This window comes from Zeus faber (genome assembly GCF_960531495.2).
Source record: "Zeus faber genome assembly, chromosome: 1".
NCBI lineage: Eukaryota > Metazoa > Chordata > Actinopteri > Zeiformes > Zeidae > Zeus > Zeus faber.
In genome coordinates, this window is record NC_137193.1 from 34,635,479 (window position 1) to 34,654,536 (window position 19,058).

Here is a 19,058-nt window from a genome sequence, read left to right on the forward strand (position 1 = left end):
AAGAAGCATTTGGCCACAGTCTGGAGGTGTGGCCAGTGTACCTTGGAATTTATCCAAAAATGTACTTCTAATGGATCATTGTAAAGGTCCACTCAAAGAATGTATTTAGCGAAACTGATAGCGATACAGTATTATTCCAATCTCAGAACAAATCTCTGGACAGTTGAGACTGATTTCTTAGAAACAGTGCATGTTGATGATATGCGACTAAGTATTGTACACGAGATGCCAGTGGTCGATGAAAACGGCCAAACCAATGACTTAGCTTTCCGAGAAAAAAACTTGATCAACAACACAGATGCACACCCCAATGTGTTGCCACTGAATGAGAAATTGGCTCGCTTAATTTCTCTTCATAAAATTGAATGAGCAAAATAACCCTTATAACAATTTGTACACCCCAGTGAGTCACACTCCGATTAAGATCCATTTATCACGGTCACTTAAATGGTGACCAATCTTCACATTCCCAAGCAGGAGACCTGATATCACTTCCATTAGAAAAGTTAGATTTTAATCTATTTCTTTTGTTGACTTCTTGATAAATGCAAATTACGCAGAGCCAACACCTTATATATATTTGCACAGTAGCTCTGTCGCCATAGGTATTGGCAGATGAATGACATATGAAGTACATGTCTCCAGAAAATAATGTCGTCACCAGTCACCACAGCGGTGTTAACAAATACTATAGTGTCATGTCCTTTCAAGTGTTGTGTAGATTATATTTTAATCTATTTGCTGATCATTGATAAGAAAGCAGGATTCTGTGGATTACAGGATGTGGTCACTTAACATCTGTGATTACTCTAAATATTAGGAGTGGTTGCTAAGTCAGATCTCTTATCTGATCTAAGTCATGTTTTTTGCTCAGCCTCTCTTGGGAGTGTTACATTATGTCAGGATTCAGGTGTATAAGGTGTATAAGGTGAATAAGGTGTGACTATATATTCATACTTCATTACTCATACTTCATTATTCATACAATTCCTTCCACTTTTTTTCCCCAACACTCAGACTCAAAATCACTGTTCCCAGGATTTTTTGAGGGGATCAGTTGCTTCATTCATTCTTTATTTGCCTCCTGCCATGTATCCCCCTCATAAAAAGTCATTGTAGTTTTATTTTACGAAGGATGTTCACGCAAATTATTCTACAAATCGTAAAAATAATCCTATTGAATTCAAATTCACCTAAAACTTATATTCTTGTTGCTTACAATTAATAAAGAAAGCACAGAATTCTTTTCATCTTAACAATATTAGACCATTATCAGGGAACATTATTTTGTTCTACAACTGTTTAGTACAAAATAAAAGACACTTGTTTGTGCAAACGTTTCTTTGTAAAACTTTTACTGGTAATTCAGGTCAACAGAAGAAGAGCAGCCATACAATGCAGGGAATTTTCATCCAAAAGTTATTCTTCCGACCGAAACTTTTCTCTTGTACTGTCGAACACTTTTATTTGAGTATGTTGCTTAGGCGATGGCGAGACTGTAGGCCGGGGCAGAACCCTCTGGAGCGCCCATGCCCTTGCCATCTGCCATCATCATTTTCTCTGGCCCAGGACCTTTGAAAATTGAATGATCCCTCCCAGTCAGCGGCGTCTTGACCAGCGCGAACGAGTTGTCTTGTACAGAGCGGTGTCTTCCGCTGGCGCACTCCCAGAACCTCTTTCCACACAGATAGAAGACCTCGCAGATGGTTAGGAGGATGCACACGAAGCTGGTCACCACCATGAAGATGGTGAATATCTTCTTCTCTGTGGGCCTGTGGAGCCCACGGTAAGGAAGGGTTATCAGATGGTACGGCACGAATAAGCACATGCTATATTGATTCGATTGACTTGGGGAAGAGCTCCCTGGTAGGTCAGAGGTCAGGGGCAGTGTTGCGCCCTTGGAGCCGACTAGGAACTGAGTCAATAGCTCAAGGTGTAGCCTCTTCGACAAGAAACAAATCATTGACAAATACAACTTAAAACTAAACATATCTCAAAAAGATATGCAAAAGAGAAATTGGATTATTGTGATGTCAGGTCTTCATTGTTACCTGGCAATGTAGCAGTCCACCGTGTTGGGACAGGGCTGCTCTGTGCATTTCACCAGCGCTGGGAAGAAGGTGGCCTCGTAGATGTAGAACAGGAGGAAGACGAACACCGCCTCCACTATTATCTTGAACAGCAGACTGAGGAAGTAGGTCCACCACAGACCTCCACGCTTCTTCCCGGTGTTGTCATAGAGAGGGACACAGTTCTCGCCGCACTTCAACCGGTGCTTGCGCTCGCGGTCGTCCCGGTAGGCCACGTGGAGGACCACCAGGAGGGACGGACAGGTGACGAAGATCAGCTGGAGGGCCCAGAGCCGGGTGTAGGAGATGGGGAAGAAGTGGTCGTAGCACACGTTGTGGCAGCCAGGCTGGCGGGTGTTGCAGTCAAAGTCCTTCTGCTCGTCGCCCCAGACCTTCTCGGCGGCCACCACGAAGACCATGAGCCTGAAAATGAAGACCACGGAGAGCCATATTCGGCCGAATGCAGTAGAGTACTTGTTCACCCCGCTCAGGAGCCCCTGGAGGAAGGCCCAATTCATGCCGATGAATGCCGGTTTAGTGTCTCTGTGACTCCACACCCACCGAAGAAATAGCGCAGGAATTAAAACAAACGGCCTCAAAAGCACCTTTTACTCAAGACAAGGCGCGCTGTACTGAGCACGCCAGACACGATAAGCCTTAATAGCGCGCTTATTACGGCTGCCTTCTTGGCACAGGATGGAGGGGAGGGAAGAACATCAAAGAACAGTAAACAGTCTCACTAGTCCTCCACCAGCCATTCTCAGGTGGGAGTGGCCGGCGAGAACAGCGCACAACAGAGAGATAGAAAATGGAGTGGAAAATCAAAATAAGAAAAGAGTCATTATTTCTTTCATTTCTATACATCAAACCCTAAAATAAAGACCTATTTCATCTCGTTGTGGTTTTTCTCTCTCTCTGTTGATCTTAAATGCGTGGCTTTCATGCTATGGTGGAATTCTGCCGGACAGAGGAAAGAGACGAGGTCAATCACGTTTGTTCTCATACACATTTCACACACTCCTCAATGTGCTTCATTAGACGACACTTTAAAATAGAACACGTCTGTGTATGAGCAGATACAAAGTGCGGTCCACATCTTCCAAACAATGACACGTGAAAAAACAAAGGGATTTCTAATTCCTTTTTTAATGTTTATTCTCAGGGGTGTTGAGGTTAATAACCAACTTCAGATTATGACAGCGAACTCTGGGACCGTGTGTCCATCGGAGCTGTGCAACGGAGGGATGGGGCGGCAGAGAGAGGAGAGGAGGGATGAGAAAAGTTGATTAAACAATATTGTCTATGGCCCTTCCCTCCTTTTTTTTGGACTGTACACGAAACCATACTTCCTGATTCATCGAAGGGGTCACAGATTGATATAGACCAGCCCACTTCAGACGCACCACCCCCCTCTTCCCCTTCCCCATCGCTCACCAGTCCCCACTGCAACGCTGCTGCTGGACCGGACAATGTGACCCTGCGGTCCACGGTCCGCCCGTGCTAGTTGGGGAAACACCGACACGATCGGACCGAGACGACACCTTCAGTTTGTTGTTTTTTTTATAACTATTTTCGACAGTGCACGGACCCGCTCCCACGGTAGCCGGCTGCATCCCGCCCCTCCGCGGCGACGGCAGGTAAGGTACGCGTGCGGAGCTCCGTGGGACGGCGAAGCTCGTTAGTTAGCTAGCCTGTAGCCAGCCGGCCGGGTAGCGTGCTAGCTGTTAGCTCGTCTCTGCTAAGCCAAGGCACACAGCGACATTCAAAGCGGAACAAGTTGATATCTGGTGTCTGTTTGTTTGTTCTCCTCCTCGGGTCGCCAGGCTACGGATCGAAGCAAAGTGTTGAGTGTGGACGGCTTGGCACAACTTTGCTAGCTTGTGAGGTAGCGGGGCTGGAGCTTTTAAAGCCGAATTCACCGCAACGCACTGCAGCAAACAGAGACCGTGTCCCTGCCTTTCACACTCCGAGGTGCCAGCCGAGCACCCCCACAGCCGGCCATGCGACAGTGGTGTGTCACGGCCGCGACCCCACGCACCGAGCCGCTCCCCGCGGGGCGCCCCGCAGTGTCCCCTCCTCTGACAGGTAACCTGGTCCGGCGTGGGCCGGTGTTTGTTTTGGTAGCGGGGCGCCGGGCGCCCAGTGTGGCTCGCCGCGCTTAACTCCCTCTGTTTGTCTGACCCCAGAAACCTGTTAACCCTTAACGTGCACCTCGACCGGAGAGACGACTGTAAGAAAACACGTTAGAAGACATAATGTCAGTGGGTTCCTGAAGAATGCTTGGTGACTTGGCCATTCTTCTCCGTTTCCCCCACTGTTACATTTCACTGTGTAACCCACGGAGCTGATATAGTAATAATAATAATAATTAATTATACTTTTCTGGGATAAAGTAGGATTGATAGTGACTACCTGGAAGGAAGCTGCAGTGTTTGCAACAGTTAACATACAAAATAGGAAATAGTTAGAAAGCAATGAAATAAAAAATGTATGACGACAATGGCAATGTATGGAAAATGTGGAAATATACGATTGAACCTAACGGTTTCTGTACACAGTAACATATGACGATGGCAACGAAACCCAATGATAAACAACAAAATATATAACAAAAAAAATCAAATAATACAAAATAAATTAAATAAAAATAGAAGTCACCCCCCCCCCCCCACCCTAAAACAGAAAGATTTGGTCACATACAAAAACGATTGAAATAAAACCAAGTGAACCAGAAATCGAACCCTAAGATGAGAAGAAATTGGTCAATAAACCCGTTGACAAAAACATTAAATATGAGGCTAAAAGATGAAAATGGCCAAATGCCTATAGAAAAAAAATAAACCTAAAATTAAACCCATAACAGAATGCCATTGACTCTAAAATCATCAATTTTACAATTTTTAAATTTTACGAACTGCACTTTTTTTTAAATTACCTGTTGTATTCTACTGATGGGGGCGAGGGGGGGGTAAAAGTAAATAAAAGTATCTGGAAAGTCTGAAACACTTTAAAATTCAGTGGACTGAAATCCTAGAGTGTCTTGTCACACCTAAAATGTATTTCAGCACCCACAACAAAGATAAAAGTTGGTTTGCTATTTAAAAAAAATACATTGATGTTACAATTGTTCATTGTAATGGCTTTTTTTTTTTTTTTTTCAACCATAAACTGACCTCTCAGCCACAGTAAACATCAAACTCTATAGTGAAGACTTTGAAATTGTTATTTGGGTCGCTAGTGATGAGTAATTGATGTAAAATATTTATTTGCGTTGCTCTTTCATGCCGTGAACATTAAAGCGTTAAAGAGAGAATGCGTTCTAGCTTTTTTTCTGTAGATAATTATGAGGTTTAGATTGACAAATGGATTTTAGTTGACTAACAATGTTAATCCATTTCAAAGTCACTTCTTGTCAGTTTGTGGTGAATGACGCTCCAACTGAAACAAAGGAGCTGAGGTGGGTTAATACATGACATTTCTACCGGCGCTTCTTTCAGATGCCAGGATGGAGTGCTGCGAGGTGGAGCCGCGTTACACCATCGAGCAGATCGACCTCCTGCAACGCCTTCGCCTGTCCGGCATGACCAAGCCCCAGATCATTCATGCCTTGGAGTCGCTGGATAGGCTCGACCCGGACCGCCGCCCATCGCACTGCGACCCCCACACAGCCCCCACCAACGGTGCCCCCGCGGCAGCCGCCACTCCGGCCCAGGCCCCGTCCTCCTCCTCCTCGTCCTCCTCATCCTCCCTCTCGCTCACGTCGGCCACGACGCAGACTTCCGGCCTGGACGGCCCCTCGCTGTCTCCGAGCAACAGCTGCGAGGCCTCGCCCCCGCCCCTCTACCCTCCGAGCACAGGGGCTCAGAGGTCGTTCAGCTACGACATTCTGGGGGAGGACGAGTGGGACCTGGAGGAGAAGGTGGAGGAATACATGAGGTGAGAATGACGGAGGAGGGCGGAGGTGTCAACGTGCTGAATTAATAACGTCGACAGTGAGAAGGTGAACCGGTCTGTGAGGACAACCTAAGGACCGCTGCAGACCAAAAGCACCCAATTATAACATCAGATAATGACAGCGCAAGTCCCAGAGGAGCAGGCTTGTTCTCGCAGAATATTTCATTGAGTTAATTTAGGTCAGGCGTGCAGGGATGGCTGAATTACATATTTTATAAAGACATATTCACATGTGGTAAGGTGTTTGCTAATGCAGCACTTCTTTCAATATTTATTCGCAGACGGGACAGCAACCTCGTGAAAGAAGAGATTAAAGCCTTCCTCAACAACCGCAGGATCTCCCAAGCCATTGTGGGCCAAGTCACAGGTGTGCCCCCTACTCCCCACGATGCCAATAAATAGTTAATACTCAGTCGGGAAAAGGAATACACCGTCTGATGTCAGAATGTGAAATGCTCCCTTCCCCTCTTGTTATCCACCCTGTAGGTATCAGTCAGAGCTACATCTCCCAGTGGCTACTTCAGCAGGGTCTGGAGATGAGCGACTCTAAGCGCCGAGCCTTCTACCGCTGGTACCTGTTGGAGAGGAATAACCCAGGTGAGTTGCTGGCCAGATGGTAGAAGCCAGGGGGTCGGGGGTCTAGGTACACAAGGCCCACAGGGAATGCGATTGGACCGGTGTTAAGGTTTAAAATCATGGCATGGATGATGGCGTTTTGGATTGCAATAACAAGAACTGAATATGTGGTTTTTAGATTATATACATCTGATATAGTTTAAATTTCAATGTAGTTTAAAACAAATGTAACATGGGCAATATATGTTTCTTTGATCGGCCTGCTATTAAACTGTTTTATTTTTTAGTTGACATATCGACTAGTCTGTATTTGTACAATTCCCCCCTCAAATATTTTTCTCCTACAGTCCAAATAAATTTAAGTGACTAAATATAAGTGGAACATCTTTGCACTATGAGTTGATTTTCATGTAGAATCGTCAACGCTCCTCCAGTCGGCTGATATAGCACATCCCTGCTGCCTGCTAACACCGCCCTCCATTTGACCATCTTTGCCATTGTCATGTCTTTGCACTTTTCTCGGTGAACCTATCTACATAGCAACCTGCCTCCTCTCCCTGCTCACTGGTTCCCATATTCCATTCTGGTCCATGAGTGCTTTGAGGTCAAGGAAGGACACGAGGGGAATCTATAATTCCAGATGAAAGGTGCAAGATAAAGCTAGCCCTGACACTGGAGATGCTAATCAATATTGCTAAGATGTATGGTCAGAGGTGTAACTGGAGTGGGTGGATGCAGTTTGCCTGCGCAGGGTTAAGTATCAGCATTGGTTGGCGGTGATCTTTTTGTGTCTCAGGGTACAGGGACCCAGCAACAGCACAAAGGTTTTGCTTAATTATGGTGAAACTATGCAAGCGGCGATATTCGCTCAGAATTAATTTGACGCTGAGTTCCGCATGATTGTATAATATTATAGAATCATTGAAATTACGAGTTGCAGATGGACCACCTAGTCTCCCAACTTTCTTCCCTCACTGTGCTTTTCATTTTTTTTTGCTGTTCCCCACTTGCATTGGCTCTGCTATAAGCTGCTCTCTAGTCCACAGACCTGTCGTGGAGGTTTTCCAGTGCTGGTTTTCATTCCAACATGGCTAACAAACAGGCTATTAACAAGCATACTAACAATATCTTGTTTCGGTAAAGCTTCCAGTCAAAGATGGGCTCGCCACGTGGCTCACAATATAAGCTCCTTTGGACCTGGCCATTGTTAAACATTCCAAGAAAAGATAATTTTCCCTGTTATCTTTGCACAAATTGTCAGTTAAGTGAGTTATCATGCAAAAAATACACATAGCTTACACAAATGATTGACAGGCCAGTCCACAGGAGTCTCTCTTCACACTAACGTAGAAGCATTTCAATTTCAAAATTTTCATTGACGCTTGCAAAAAGGAAATCTGTCTATAATCTGATCTCTGGCCTGCCTGACCAGTGGTTTTGTCCTAACTGAAGGGCTGAGGTGGAGTGAAAGCCAGCACGGCTTGGGTCCCAGGGCCAGGGGAGGGGACAGGCACACAGACGCAGGTGCCGGCCTCACCAACATGCTCCCCAACCCCAACACCAGTCTCCACCCCAACCCTGCCTGGGGTCGGCAGAGGGAGCTGCTGATGCACCTGCTGCCCTGGTACACTGCTGCTTCTGCAGCCGCCCAGGCCCAGCCAGGTAACCCCACCCACCCCATACCCCCCCAGCCCCAGTTTTCAAGCAGAGATTTGAGGACCCTGTTGCTACGCTCTGCCTGACTCCTGGCCTGATGTCAATGTTTTCGCTGTGACTTTATAATGGTCTTAAAATGCATCTTGATTGCCTTTCAAATGGCTTTCAATACCGAAAAGGGTTGAGCAGGATCCTTTTTTTTCCCCCACATAGAGAATGGAATGGAAACCACTTGGTCCTTCTGAGATGTTCTCTCGCACGGCTGCATAAGCACAACAGTTAAGCACAACAATTACCACCACTTGGCTCTCCGAAACTCACGCTCTCGCCCTCTCGTCAGGTGCCACCCTGTCGATGCGGTCCCTGGTAAAAGAGGAGCCAGACTGGAGGACGGGGATCCTGAGTAGCGAGAGGAGCGGGATGGTGGGTGGGCCTCTCAGGCTGCGCAGGGGCAGCAGGTTCACCTGGAGGAAGGAGTGCCAGTCAATCATGGAGAGGTGCGCAATCGCAAGGCCCAAATGGGGACATTCAGTCGTTGTATGAAGACATTTCACTATCTATCGCAACATTCTGGCTGTGGTTTATCTTTATTACCTCTTGTTATGGTTTTGTTTGTCGATAAGTTGTGCTCCAATGTTTCAGTGTTTAAAGGGATACGTAGTTACTCAACTCCACATCTAAATTTTATACTCAAGGTTTGTGTTCCATCAACTATATGACAGGGTGAAAATGAGCAAGAATATTGAACAGCCTCGAAAACGACCTCTTTTTTCATAGTCTGTGATGCGAGCAGGATTGTGTGGACAAGTTTAAGATATCAAACATTAAACAAAACCACAGATTTTTTTTTTTTTGCTTGGCTGCACACACAGCAGATACCTTACCGCCTGGACCCGATCACAGTTTAGAATGTACTGGCATTGTCACGTTGCTGTAATTTAGTCACTGAACTCTGTAACCTAGCAATGGGAACAATGGAAATGCGGACAATTTCGTTTTCAAATCACGGCAACCAAAGAGTAAGAGTATGCCTTTGATAGACTGTAGTCCATATTTGGATGTCCTCTTTTAATGATGTACTGTGTGAAAGTCAAGTTGTTCAAGACAGGCTGCTGGAAGGCTGAACGAAAGTTGTAAGAAAGTTATTTGAACTAAAGAAAATAATCAAACCATGTATATATGAATAATTGTTCTGACCAAGCTATAGCAGCTGTCTGAGCAGTTGAAGATGCGATGCAAGAGAAAGGGTGAGGAAAAGCCCCCTTTCTTCTACAGTCCCTAACCATTGTGCCCAATTGATTTTGCCGTTATACAGTTGGCTGTAAGCACAGGGGGCAAGCTAGGCACTCAGAGTAATAAGAACTACACTGGCACTCAGACCACACTCACCAGCCCTGCATCCACACATTACGCAATTTCACTGCAGTGCTGATCTTTATGAGCTAGTTTAGACTGAAGGACGATACAGTAGAGGTTAAGATGATGTAGGGACAGTGTGTGTGTGTGTGTGTGTGTGTGTGTGTGGGTGTGGGGTGGACACACTGGGCGGGGGGGCGGCAGCGGAGGAGGAAGGGATAAGAGGAATGAAAGTGGCTGGGAGAAATGGATCCTTGTGCACAATGTAAAATAAGACGATCATCCGCTTCCAGACGGCGATATTTAAGGAGTGAAGCGAGCGATGAATGGCAACATGCAGGGATTATCTTGGTGTATTTTTGACACATGTAGTTTTATGATTTCAGGGAAGGCAATTAAAGCGTCCAGAGATAACAGCTGGTCATTTAATGCACATGATATGTGCATAAACTATGTTGTTGGCTGCACGTTCACACACACTCCCTTTTATTAGATAAGTGCTGTTTCTCAATCGTAATAGTAGTAGTACTGGAACTCAGTGGGACGCAGAAGTGTGACATTTTGGTAACGCCTAGGCCGCACAGAAATAGCACTGGTGCTATTTTTAAATGAAGATAGATTGCTTTGATTGACCCAAGATGGTTTAGTAAGCTTGATGCCATGTCTTTCAGTTTTTTTGTAGAGAACCAGTACCCAGATGAGGCAAAGAGGGAGGAGATCGCCAATGCCTGCAACTCGGTCATCCAGAAACCAGGTATGGTGGCAAATCCACTGCCTTTAGGGCCGCTGCCATTTGTTGATGTGTTTTAATGCTGACGCCATCGCTTGCCGTGTTGCTCCACTTAATGACACACACAGATGTACTAGGGCTGGACGATATGGCCAAACATGTTATCACGATATGTTTTTTTTTTAATATTCATCAATCACTCATCAATGTCGATAATATCACAATATACATATATATAATAATAATCATAATAATAATAATAATGCACAATTTACAGTTTTAAGTGTATTCTCATGGCTTAACCTTAAACACTGAATAAATACAATAAAAAATATGTAAACTAAAAAGAGAAATAAATAACATAAATATATCAGGGCTACAGATATTCCTCTATTATCCCATTTGATTTGTATGCTTTGAATTTTTAATATTCAAATTTTTAAAAGTGCTCACATTTAGTGGGGGCAGGGGGCTTACGCTTTTCCCTTGTACACACATTGAAGCGCTGAAGGAGAGGGAGACGCGGCGGTGTGCTCATGAGTCTGCTGACACAGATTTTGCACAGTTACCGGAATATTTCTCTATAATGTGTGTTCACTGTGCAACAAACTGGATGAACTTATGTTGAACTTAATTGCTCATCACATGTGGATGATGTGATTCACTAACGTAAACCTATTGATAATTTATAACCAATTATTCATTTATATTAAAAACACACAATTGAATGGCAATTTCAGCATTCCAATAGTTTATTTTTTTAATATTGGAATTGTATTTAAATTTCATTACTGCAGCCGTAAAATACATATCAGAAACATCATTGTCGTCTGAGAAAATGTCTGTCATTAATGTCAGTTGGCGATCAATGGAGTTGATTGCCAATTACTTGTCATTCTGCCAAAGCCTAATAGGTACTTATTGGAACTTATTGGATCAAGTGTAAATTATTTCAAATTTCAGCTTTTGTGAGTTTAACAATATAATTTAATATATATTATATTGTTATAAAGCCGCCTGGCTGCTTGTTACTGTATTAATAATTAAATCACTTCATTAATAAAATAAACAAGACTATTTTTGTTATCCTTTGTGTCTAAACGGACTGAGCAGGCTTTTATTGGCGTTTAGAACTAAGAACTACTTTACTATAGAGGATACTGTTTATCCAGTTTAAAAACATACAACATATAAACAACATATATTACAATAAACATTACAACATCATTAAATACAGTTTCAGGCAGATATTAAAAAAAAAAAAAAATTAAAATAATAATCAAATTAATTAAATAATTTTTCTTGTAATTGTCTGCTCCTATCCCTTTTATTAAGGGAAAAACACATTATTTGATAAATTCCCATTGCGCTCCAAATGTTCTTTACGTGCTCCTAATGGCTATTTTTTCAACTTAGGAGCACATGTGCCCCTTGGGGGAATAAGTAAGCGTCATGCCCTGGCTCTGCAAATTCTGCGACTGTTTTCAAAGATCATATGCTTCGATATTATGGATTAAAAGGAGAAATCAATAACAACATTCTCTGTTTTGAGAGGTTGAAATCTCAGCAGCTATCAAGGTAACAGTGGGCTGACTGGATTGAGCAACACAATATATACAGTATATGTACATCCTAGTCAATTTCCTCAGAGAGTGAATACTTTGCATTTTACAGTAGCACTGTCTTGGTTCTCTCTCTCAGGGTGCAAGCTGTCCGAATTTGAGCGTGTGACTGCACTGAAGGTGTACAACTGGTTTGCTAACCGTCGGAAGGAAATGAAGAGAAGAGCCAACATAGGTGAGTACAGGACCCCCAAATTTTCAAACCAGTTTGATATGAAACCTAACACCAGACCGGATTGTTATACAGATGTGGCGGACCAAGGGACGTGTTTAAGCCGCCGGTGCAGACAGCAGACTGCGCACAGCTGTCCTGAATTGGCTGAATAAGCGCCCGGGGGTGGGGGGGGGGTGAGCCCCCGCGCATGGTGAAATTCAGACACAAGAGGACAGAAGCAGTGCGACCACTTTTTTCCTGTTTGTTTTACTCAGTTACATTCATTTGTAAAATGATTTACGCAAGAAATACCTTATTTATTTGTGGATATAGAAATACATTTATGGCTCAGATTTTTTTAAACCTTAATACAGATTCGTAGATTGTAGTGTTTATTTATATTTTCCCATTTGTACTTATTGCATTATATGTAGTTGTGGATTGTGGCACAAATTTCCTTCCATAATGTGTCTTTATTAATTTTGAATAACATTTTGGCCATATTACATCATTTAGCTGGCACTTTTGTCAAAGCCATTTCGAAATATATTTTTCCATAAGTTAAAACATATGTAGAGTAGTTATGGATATAAAAAAACTGATTGATGTTAAGAGCAGCAGAAAGCACCAAGTCGTTTTCATCGAAAATCGCATCTGTACAGTGGCAGCGGGTCCACCGTGGATTCTAGCCTAAATAAAACTCAGCCAGGGACTATGATCGTGGTCACTGTGAAAACACCAAAAGATAAGGAGGAGATCGCGATTTCGGAGGGTTCTTCTGTCGCCGAGGTACTGTTTAGTTTTTATCACGTTGATACTTGGAGTAGCGGCGTCGCTCCCCGGCACTGTGGAGAAAACACTTTTTAAACTTTTTAACTTTTTTTTATGGTACTGTGTAAACAAACACGCATGTAAACACAGCGGGAAATTATCGGACTCAGGAAAAAATGATCAAGGTCATGTCCATATATCGTACGATATGTCGATATAGTAATTATCGCGACAGGCCTACCACTGCCATCAGGGAATACTGTTGCTATGAAGGTGTGTTCTTGGTCTGCATCAATGTTTAGGTAGGTGATACGTGTCAAAGTAACATCCACATGAATTCCAGGACCCAAGGTTTCCCAACAGAACATTTCCCAGAGCATCACACTGCCTCCACCAGCTTGTCTTCTTCCCATAGTGCATCCTGTTGCCATCTCTTCCCCAGGTGAACGACACACACACCCGGCCATCCACATGATGTACAAGAAAATGTGATTCATCAGACCAGGCCACCTTCTTCCAATGCTCCATCGTCCAGTTCTGATGCTCACATGCCCATTCTAGACTCCTTCGGCATTGGACAGGGGTCAGCCTGGCCACTCTGACCGGTCTGCAGTTACACAGCTCCATATGCAACAAGCCGCTATGCACTGTGCGTTCTGACACCTTTCTATCATAGCCAGCATGAACAATTTCAGAAATTTGTGCGCCAGTAGCTCTTCTGTGGGATCGGACTAGACGGGCACATCATTCATCACACGCACATCATTGAGCCTTGGATGCCAATGCTGGTTCCCCGGCTGTCCTTCCTTGGACCACTTTTGGTGGGTACTAACCACTACATACCGGGAACCTTCCACAAGACCTGCCTTTTTGGAGATGCTCTGACCCAGTTGTCTAGACATTGGTCCTTGTCAAAGTCACTCAGATGCTTACTCTTCCACATTCTTCCTGCTTCCAACACATAAACTTCAAGAACTGAATGTTACTGATACTACATCTGGTGAGAAATTTGAGTATGCAAACACTTGCATGTGTACCACAACGTATTGTGAGTGCAAGATGGCGGTAAAAGTTTCTATGCAGTGTCGACATCAACCCGCAGCACCCTGTAAGGAAGTGGCGTGGATATATAGCGATGTAGTAAGTCCGCAAAACCATTATTCTTTTTACTTGCGTACTATAGTATTATGTACGATTGTATTACTTAACATGGGAGGCAGGTGGAAAGAGTACCAATACTCCTTAACAAGTATGAGTTTTACTTGAGTACAAATAGAAGTTCTGATGAGAAAAATGACTTAAAGAGTATTGAATTGGTTTATTTAAAAAGCTGATTGAGTTACTTTTTTCCACCCTATTTTATTTGGTGGTACACAATCTTTTTGTGTTGACATTGGCTATAAACCATTTAAAGCCATTGAATAACATGGACAAACCACAATGAATTGAGCTGTTTTTATTTTGCACACACAATACTGGCTGTTAAACTACTGCCTGCATATAATCATGGACATTGAAGTTTCTTTACTTTGTTTATCTCTGGAAACGCTCTGTAACGGTTCCAGGTGAAACCGTACTGAAGTGCTGGAACGAGTAGTTCGCCGTTTTAGGCCCAAGGCAATTTTCTCCCGAGTTCTTGTCTCATCACTACGCTTCCCTCTGTCAGAGGCCGCCATTCTGGAAAGCCACGGGATCGAGGTGCCAAGTCCGAGTTGCCACTCCAACGGAGAGGAGGCGGAGACGCAGGAGCTCACTGAGCACATCAGCCAGCGGTTCTCCGAGCAGGTGAGTACATTCAAAGCCCAGATGACAAATGACTTTGGATGGGAAATGGAATGGAAACGCACTGTGAGACCATGTGTCTGCCGCTATGATCAGGCAGTTTGATGACATTTCCTCTATTCTGTGTGATTCTAAAGGTGATCAGTTGATGGAAAATAGTATTTTTTACTTTTGTTTGTCTGTTTTATACATTTTTTTTTTACCCGACAAAGGAAGAGCCGGCTTCTCAGAGGAACGTAGACACACAGGACCCTGCCTCATTGGCCGCCACCGAGGTGGCGCCCCTCCCCAGCCCCGCCCCCCAGGTCCTGGAACCCAAAGACGAGGAACCCAAAAGGGAGACTGTGGACGAGGAGTGACGACCCCCCCCCCCGTCCCCACCCACACACACCTAATCCTGGAGGAGCTTGGATAATTGCCTCGATATTTCAAAAACAAACGAAATAGGGAAAACGGCTGACGAGTCTCCAAATCCCCCATATCCTCATAAAATGAATGGAGAAGGGTGCTAAAGCTTGCTGTGGTGCCTCTAGTCGTTAGGAGGCCACTGTAATGTATCGACAATAATCCTGCTTATATTAATGGCAATATCTATCTCTCTATATTTAGTGCATTCCAAGACGGTCTTAATAAGCCTCAGTTCCTGCGAGGTGGGAGGAGTGTAAAGAATACCTCACCCACTTAATGCTACGCCTTTCCTTTGCGTCATGCCTTTTCTTTCAACAATTATTTTTTAACAAGTGGTCGTTTTGACGTACGACAGTAGTGAGTTGTACACGATGAGCCTGCTGGTCAGGTGTGATTTCAGGTGAAAGGGGAGGATTTTTTTTGACGTGATCTCTGGTGTTGGAACACAGCTTGACGCAAAAAGGGTCTAGCCCCGCTCCGCCCGAATGTCTCTAGCTCCACCTATCACAAGGGAGGCCGTAAGCAATCCGATTAAATCAGCCGATCAATCAGTCCGTCGGTATTGATCCCAAACGATTAACGAGCCCTGAGGGACGAATATCATCTCAGGTAATCCCAAAGACGGAGGACGAGGATGGCGGAGGGTTTGAAGAGTTTGAACAGGTTTTGTGTCTTTCCTTTCAGCATAAGCTTTGTATTAGTCAAACGAATGTCACCTTGGAATATGTTCAGCCAAAACAGGAAAATGTTGTTTTATACCTTTTTGTATTAGCAGAATAAGTCCAATGTCATGTTTCCGTATGTCTTTGTCATGTCAGCCGTCTTGTCAAGGAAGCAGTCCCTTTTTTGTCCTACTTCTTTTCTAACGCGTTGTCTACACGTTTCCATGTTTGTCCGAAGCCAAAACTCAGCGAGTGAAGCTTGATTATTAGTTATGTAAGTCTACTGTGAGTTGTTTTTTTTTTTTTAAACGTTTGAAAGAACGCTAAAAACAAAATATCAGTAATTGTGATATATCAACCTAAGCACCTTCTTGGCGTTGGAATAAGCTACAGCTTTGAGCTCTTGTTAAGTTTTGAAAGTTGCAACGCTGCACTTCAGAGTGGTTACCACTATAACTAAAAGAAGGGAACGGTGCCGTCCTAGACGTGTCCACATCCCAGATATTTTCTGCGGGTGCTTCTTTTCAAATCACTTTTAGGGCACTATTGCAAAAATATTAGAGGATAAATTAGTTTTTTCAACCAAAACCTCCCTAAAATAACCTCACACAACCTCGCTGCCTTTAACTATTGAGAAACTTCTGCTGGGCTGCTGCAGACTGTGTGCTTAAATGCAGTTGGGTTAGGGTCAAATGTTTAAGAATTATTATTTTTTTGAAACACGCCAAGTATCTCAATGGTAAAGGGTGAGGTTGTGTTATGAACTGTTATAAATGATGGAAGCCAACATTTTAAGGCTGGTTTAAGGCCTGGTTTAAATATCATTGAACCTATCCTCTAACCGCCAGATTTGGAACAGCTGGCCAGATCAATCCGTTAAACCTGTTACACTCAAACGTCCTCAAAATGGTCATCAAATACACCCAGCCATTCTGCCGCAAATGCCCCCGACCCGCCCCTCCGACAAGGTGGCTACAGTCTTACCTCTCAATGCCAAAGCTGTGCCGTGGAAGAGACGGGCACACGAGCACAGTCGTGTGCCCGCAGGGACAGTAAAAAAATTCTGACCTCTACAAGTTGTCAGCAGCCATGACAGCCGTGACACTATAGACACACACACACACACACACACAGATGTTCATTTGCTCAACACACGACTTTAGCTTTTTACCTCAAAAAAAAAATCGTGTCACAAATGTGTTACATGCCGGTTTTGTAAAGAAACTGACAAGACGTTTCGGTGACGTTTCTCCTCTGGACACTGTAGCATTCATGACAGTCAGGGGATTGAAAGACGTTCGTTCCACGAGCACTGGCTTCTGAGGGGCCCCCCCTACGTCGCACACCATTTCTGATTATTAATAAGCTTTATCTTTATCTGTCTGCTTTTATCTGACAACACAATAATAGTAATAAAAACATGTTAACCATTTGGTGTGACTTGTCTGGATTTATTCATAGCTGGGAAACAAGATCACATTTCCTCCTGTGTTTGGTTTTATTTATTTATCACAAGATGGTAACATAGTTATTCAGCCATTTGTACCTGCGCGATGCATGATTCCTCAAGAAGCGTCCTTGCTCTCTAAGGGATGGACAAGGTGGACATTTTTTTTTGCCCTCCTCACTCCAGACTTGCCATGAAAGTTCAATGATGTTTGGATGAGGTCATTGGGGAGGTCATGGTAGGCGGTTTCCTGCATTTTGGTGTTCAGGAAAACCATTTCAATGTGTTTAGCGGAACATATGAAGGCATTGTCATCCTGAAACACAGATGAGGGATATAAAGGAGCACTGTTCGCACCATGGTCTGGTTAAATGGCCTTTAGCCATTTCATGACCATGCAGAGCGATTATTGGACCAGAGACTACGGATCGCTTTCTGTGTTTGAGAGTTGGAGACGTCTTTCGGCTTTCTCCAAAAGTAAACCCGTCCGGATGTAGGAAATAGTGTTGAAAATGGCTCATCAGACCCACACTACGTTCTTCTGTTGTTCAGAGGTCCAGGTTTTGTGCTCCTTACAACAGGTTAGGCGTCAGTGTGTGTTGGATTTGGATACCCAGAGGGGCAGCCCTGCCATGAAACGCAATTGTGTGAAGTTCACAAGATGTTTTTTTTACATCAGGTCACATGCAGCCACTGAGCCTCTTTGCTGATGCACTTTTTCCGTGGTGAGCATATGCTGTCATGTGAAGTAATTCTGCAGTTTTTGTGATGCAACCCTGGAACCTTCTTGCGGTGAGGCAACAGAGCCATCGCGCCACAATTATTATGGTTTTTGTTTTGTCATTCTGAGCAATATACTTTTGTAGTATTCTGCTCTTTTTCATTATTTATATGATATTATATTTTACCGTAAACCATAAAGTTATGGTCACTGTAGTGGAGGTCCTGGTTAGTTGGAAGAGGGCTGGAAAAAATGTGAGAACTTCAAGTTGAAGTTAAACATGACTGCACTGCAACTGTACTGCAGCTTTTCTACTATAAAGTCATTGTTTTTCTTTGTGGTCCATCGCACACCCTTTTAGTAGCACATTCTAAACAAATGTAATAAAACTCTAAATTGTGGTTACATTTGTCCAAAGCGTCGAATCAAACAAATCAGGGTCATTCTCGTTGTTCAATATGCATATTGACCAAGTAAAAAGTTAAATATTCTCTCCCTTCTATGGCAGATCGATGTGTTTCGTGTGTTTCGATTTGATCAATCCTGGGTTGAAAAATATTGACCTGACCTACAAAATATTATTTCATGTTTTAATTCATATTTAGTTTAATAATTTTTTTTGGACTCATAACCAGCTGCTTTTTAAATACAGCGGCAAATGATTGTGGAAAATATATCAGGGTTAGGGTTAGGGCAACATTTTCTGTTTCCTTGTCATTAGACATCATAGCCACACAGTGGAGACATTGTCCAGGAAGCGACTGTACCAGTCACCTTGTAATAAAACGTTTAACATTTTTCAGTATATTGTAAACTACATCTCAGCGACTCAGAATAAATGAATGCTGACAGTGAAATATGCAATTGTATTTATTGTTCAGTCTTTTATTAGTAGTGTGAATGAGCTAAAAATTATATATTTTGAGTCCTTTTAGCCATTTTCCAGCTGCAGGTTTAAAAGGTGCAGGTTGACCATATTTAGGAAAAAAAAAATTAATGTTATTGACGTAAACATCCAAGAATACACAATAAAAGATTAAAAAAAGGTTTCCGCGCAGCGTCGTCTTAAACCCTCAATGTGCTAAAAGGAACTGGTGCAGCTGTATGTGACAACCTCTTGAATCTTGAATCTTGAATGATGACACGATAG

The 19,058-nt window shown here is 43.4% G+C and overlaps 2 protein-coding genes across 4 annotated transcripts; one reads left to right on the top strand and one right to left on the bottom strand.

The window, feature by feature from the left end:
* Window positions 1-1,438: 1,438 nt before the first annotated feature.
* Window positions 1,439-3,765, bottom strand: LOC307232617 (gap junction beta-4 protein-like; the record flags this gene model as incomplete). 2 transcript variants are annotated; one of them, XM_080003718.1, is made up of 3 exons in its annotated part: window positions 1,439-1,772; window positions 2,052-2,492; window positions 3,504-3,765. In XM_080003718.1, 3 exons carry the CDS (start codon window positions 3,680-3,682, stop codon window positions 1,481-1,483), a joined length of 912 nt encoding a protein of 303 aa, XP_079859844.1. In that variant the 3' UTR covers window positions 1,439-1,480. The 2 variants fall into 2 exon arrangements, with proteins under 2 accessions (XP_079859844.1, XP_079859845.1); XM_080003719.1 differs by lacking the exon at window positions 3,504-3,765 and having other exon boundaries at window positions 2,052-2,587.
* Window positions 3,576-17,164, top strand: LOC307232605 (homeobox-containing protein 1). 2 transcript variants are annotated; one of them, XM_080003704.1, is made up of 11 exons: window positions 3,576-3,711; window positions 3,893-4,154; window positions 5,567-6,005; window positions 6,305-6,390; window positions 6,510-6,620; window positions 8,052-8,261; window positions 8,596-8,752; window positions 10,283-10,365; window positions 12,043-12,138; window positions 14,555-14,673; window positions 14,883-17,164. In XM_080003704.1, the coding sequence occupies exons 2-11, from the start codon at window positions 4,070-4,072 to the stop codon at window positions 15,027-15,029; spliced, it is 1,533 nt and encodes a 510-aa protein (XP_079859830.1). In that variant the 5' UTR covers window positions 3,576-3,711; window positions 3,893-4,069; the 3' UTR covers window positions 15,030-17,164. The 2 variants fall into 2 exon arrangements, with proteins under 2 accessions (XP_079859830.1, XP_079859829.1); XM_080003703.1 differs by having other exon boundaries at window positions 3,593-3,706.
* The last annotated feature ends 1,894 nt before the right edge of the window (window positions 17,165-19,058 follow it).

Excerpts from the sequence above, each read along its gene's own strand:
- LOC307232605 (XM_080003704.1), top strand. The coding sequence starts at position 4,070 with ATGCGACAGTGGTGTGTCACGGCCGCGACCCCACGCACCGAGCCGCTC. Across the intron at positions 4,155-5,566 it reads AGTGTCCCCTCCTCTGACAG|ATGCCAGGATGGAGTGCTGC; the intron begins GTAACCTGGTCC and ends CGCTTCTTTCAG. Across the intron at positions 12,139-14,554 it reads GAAGAGAAGAGCCAACATAG|AGGCCGCCATTCTGGAAAGC; the intron begins GTGAGTACAGGA and ends TCCCTCTGTCAG.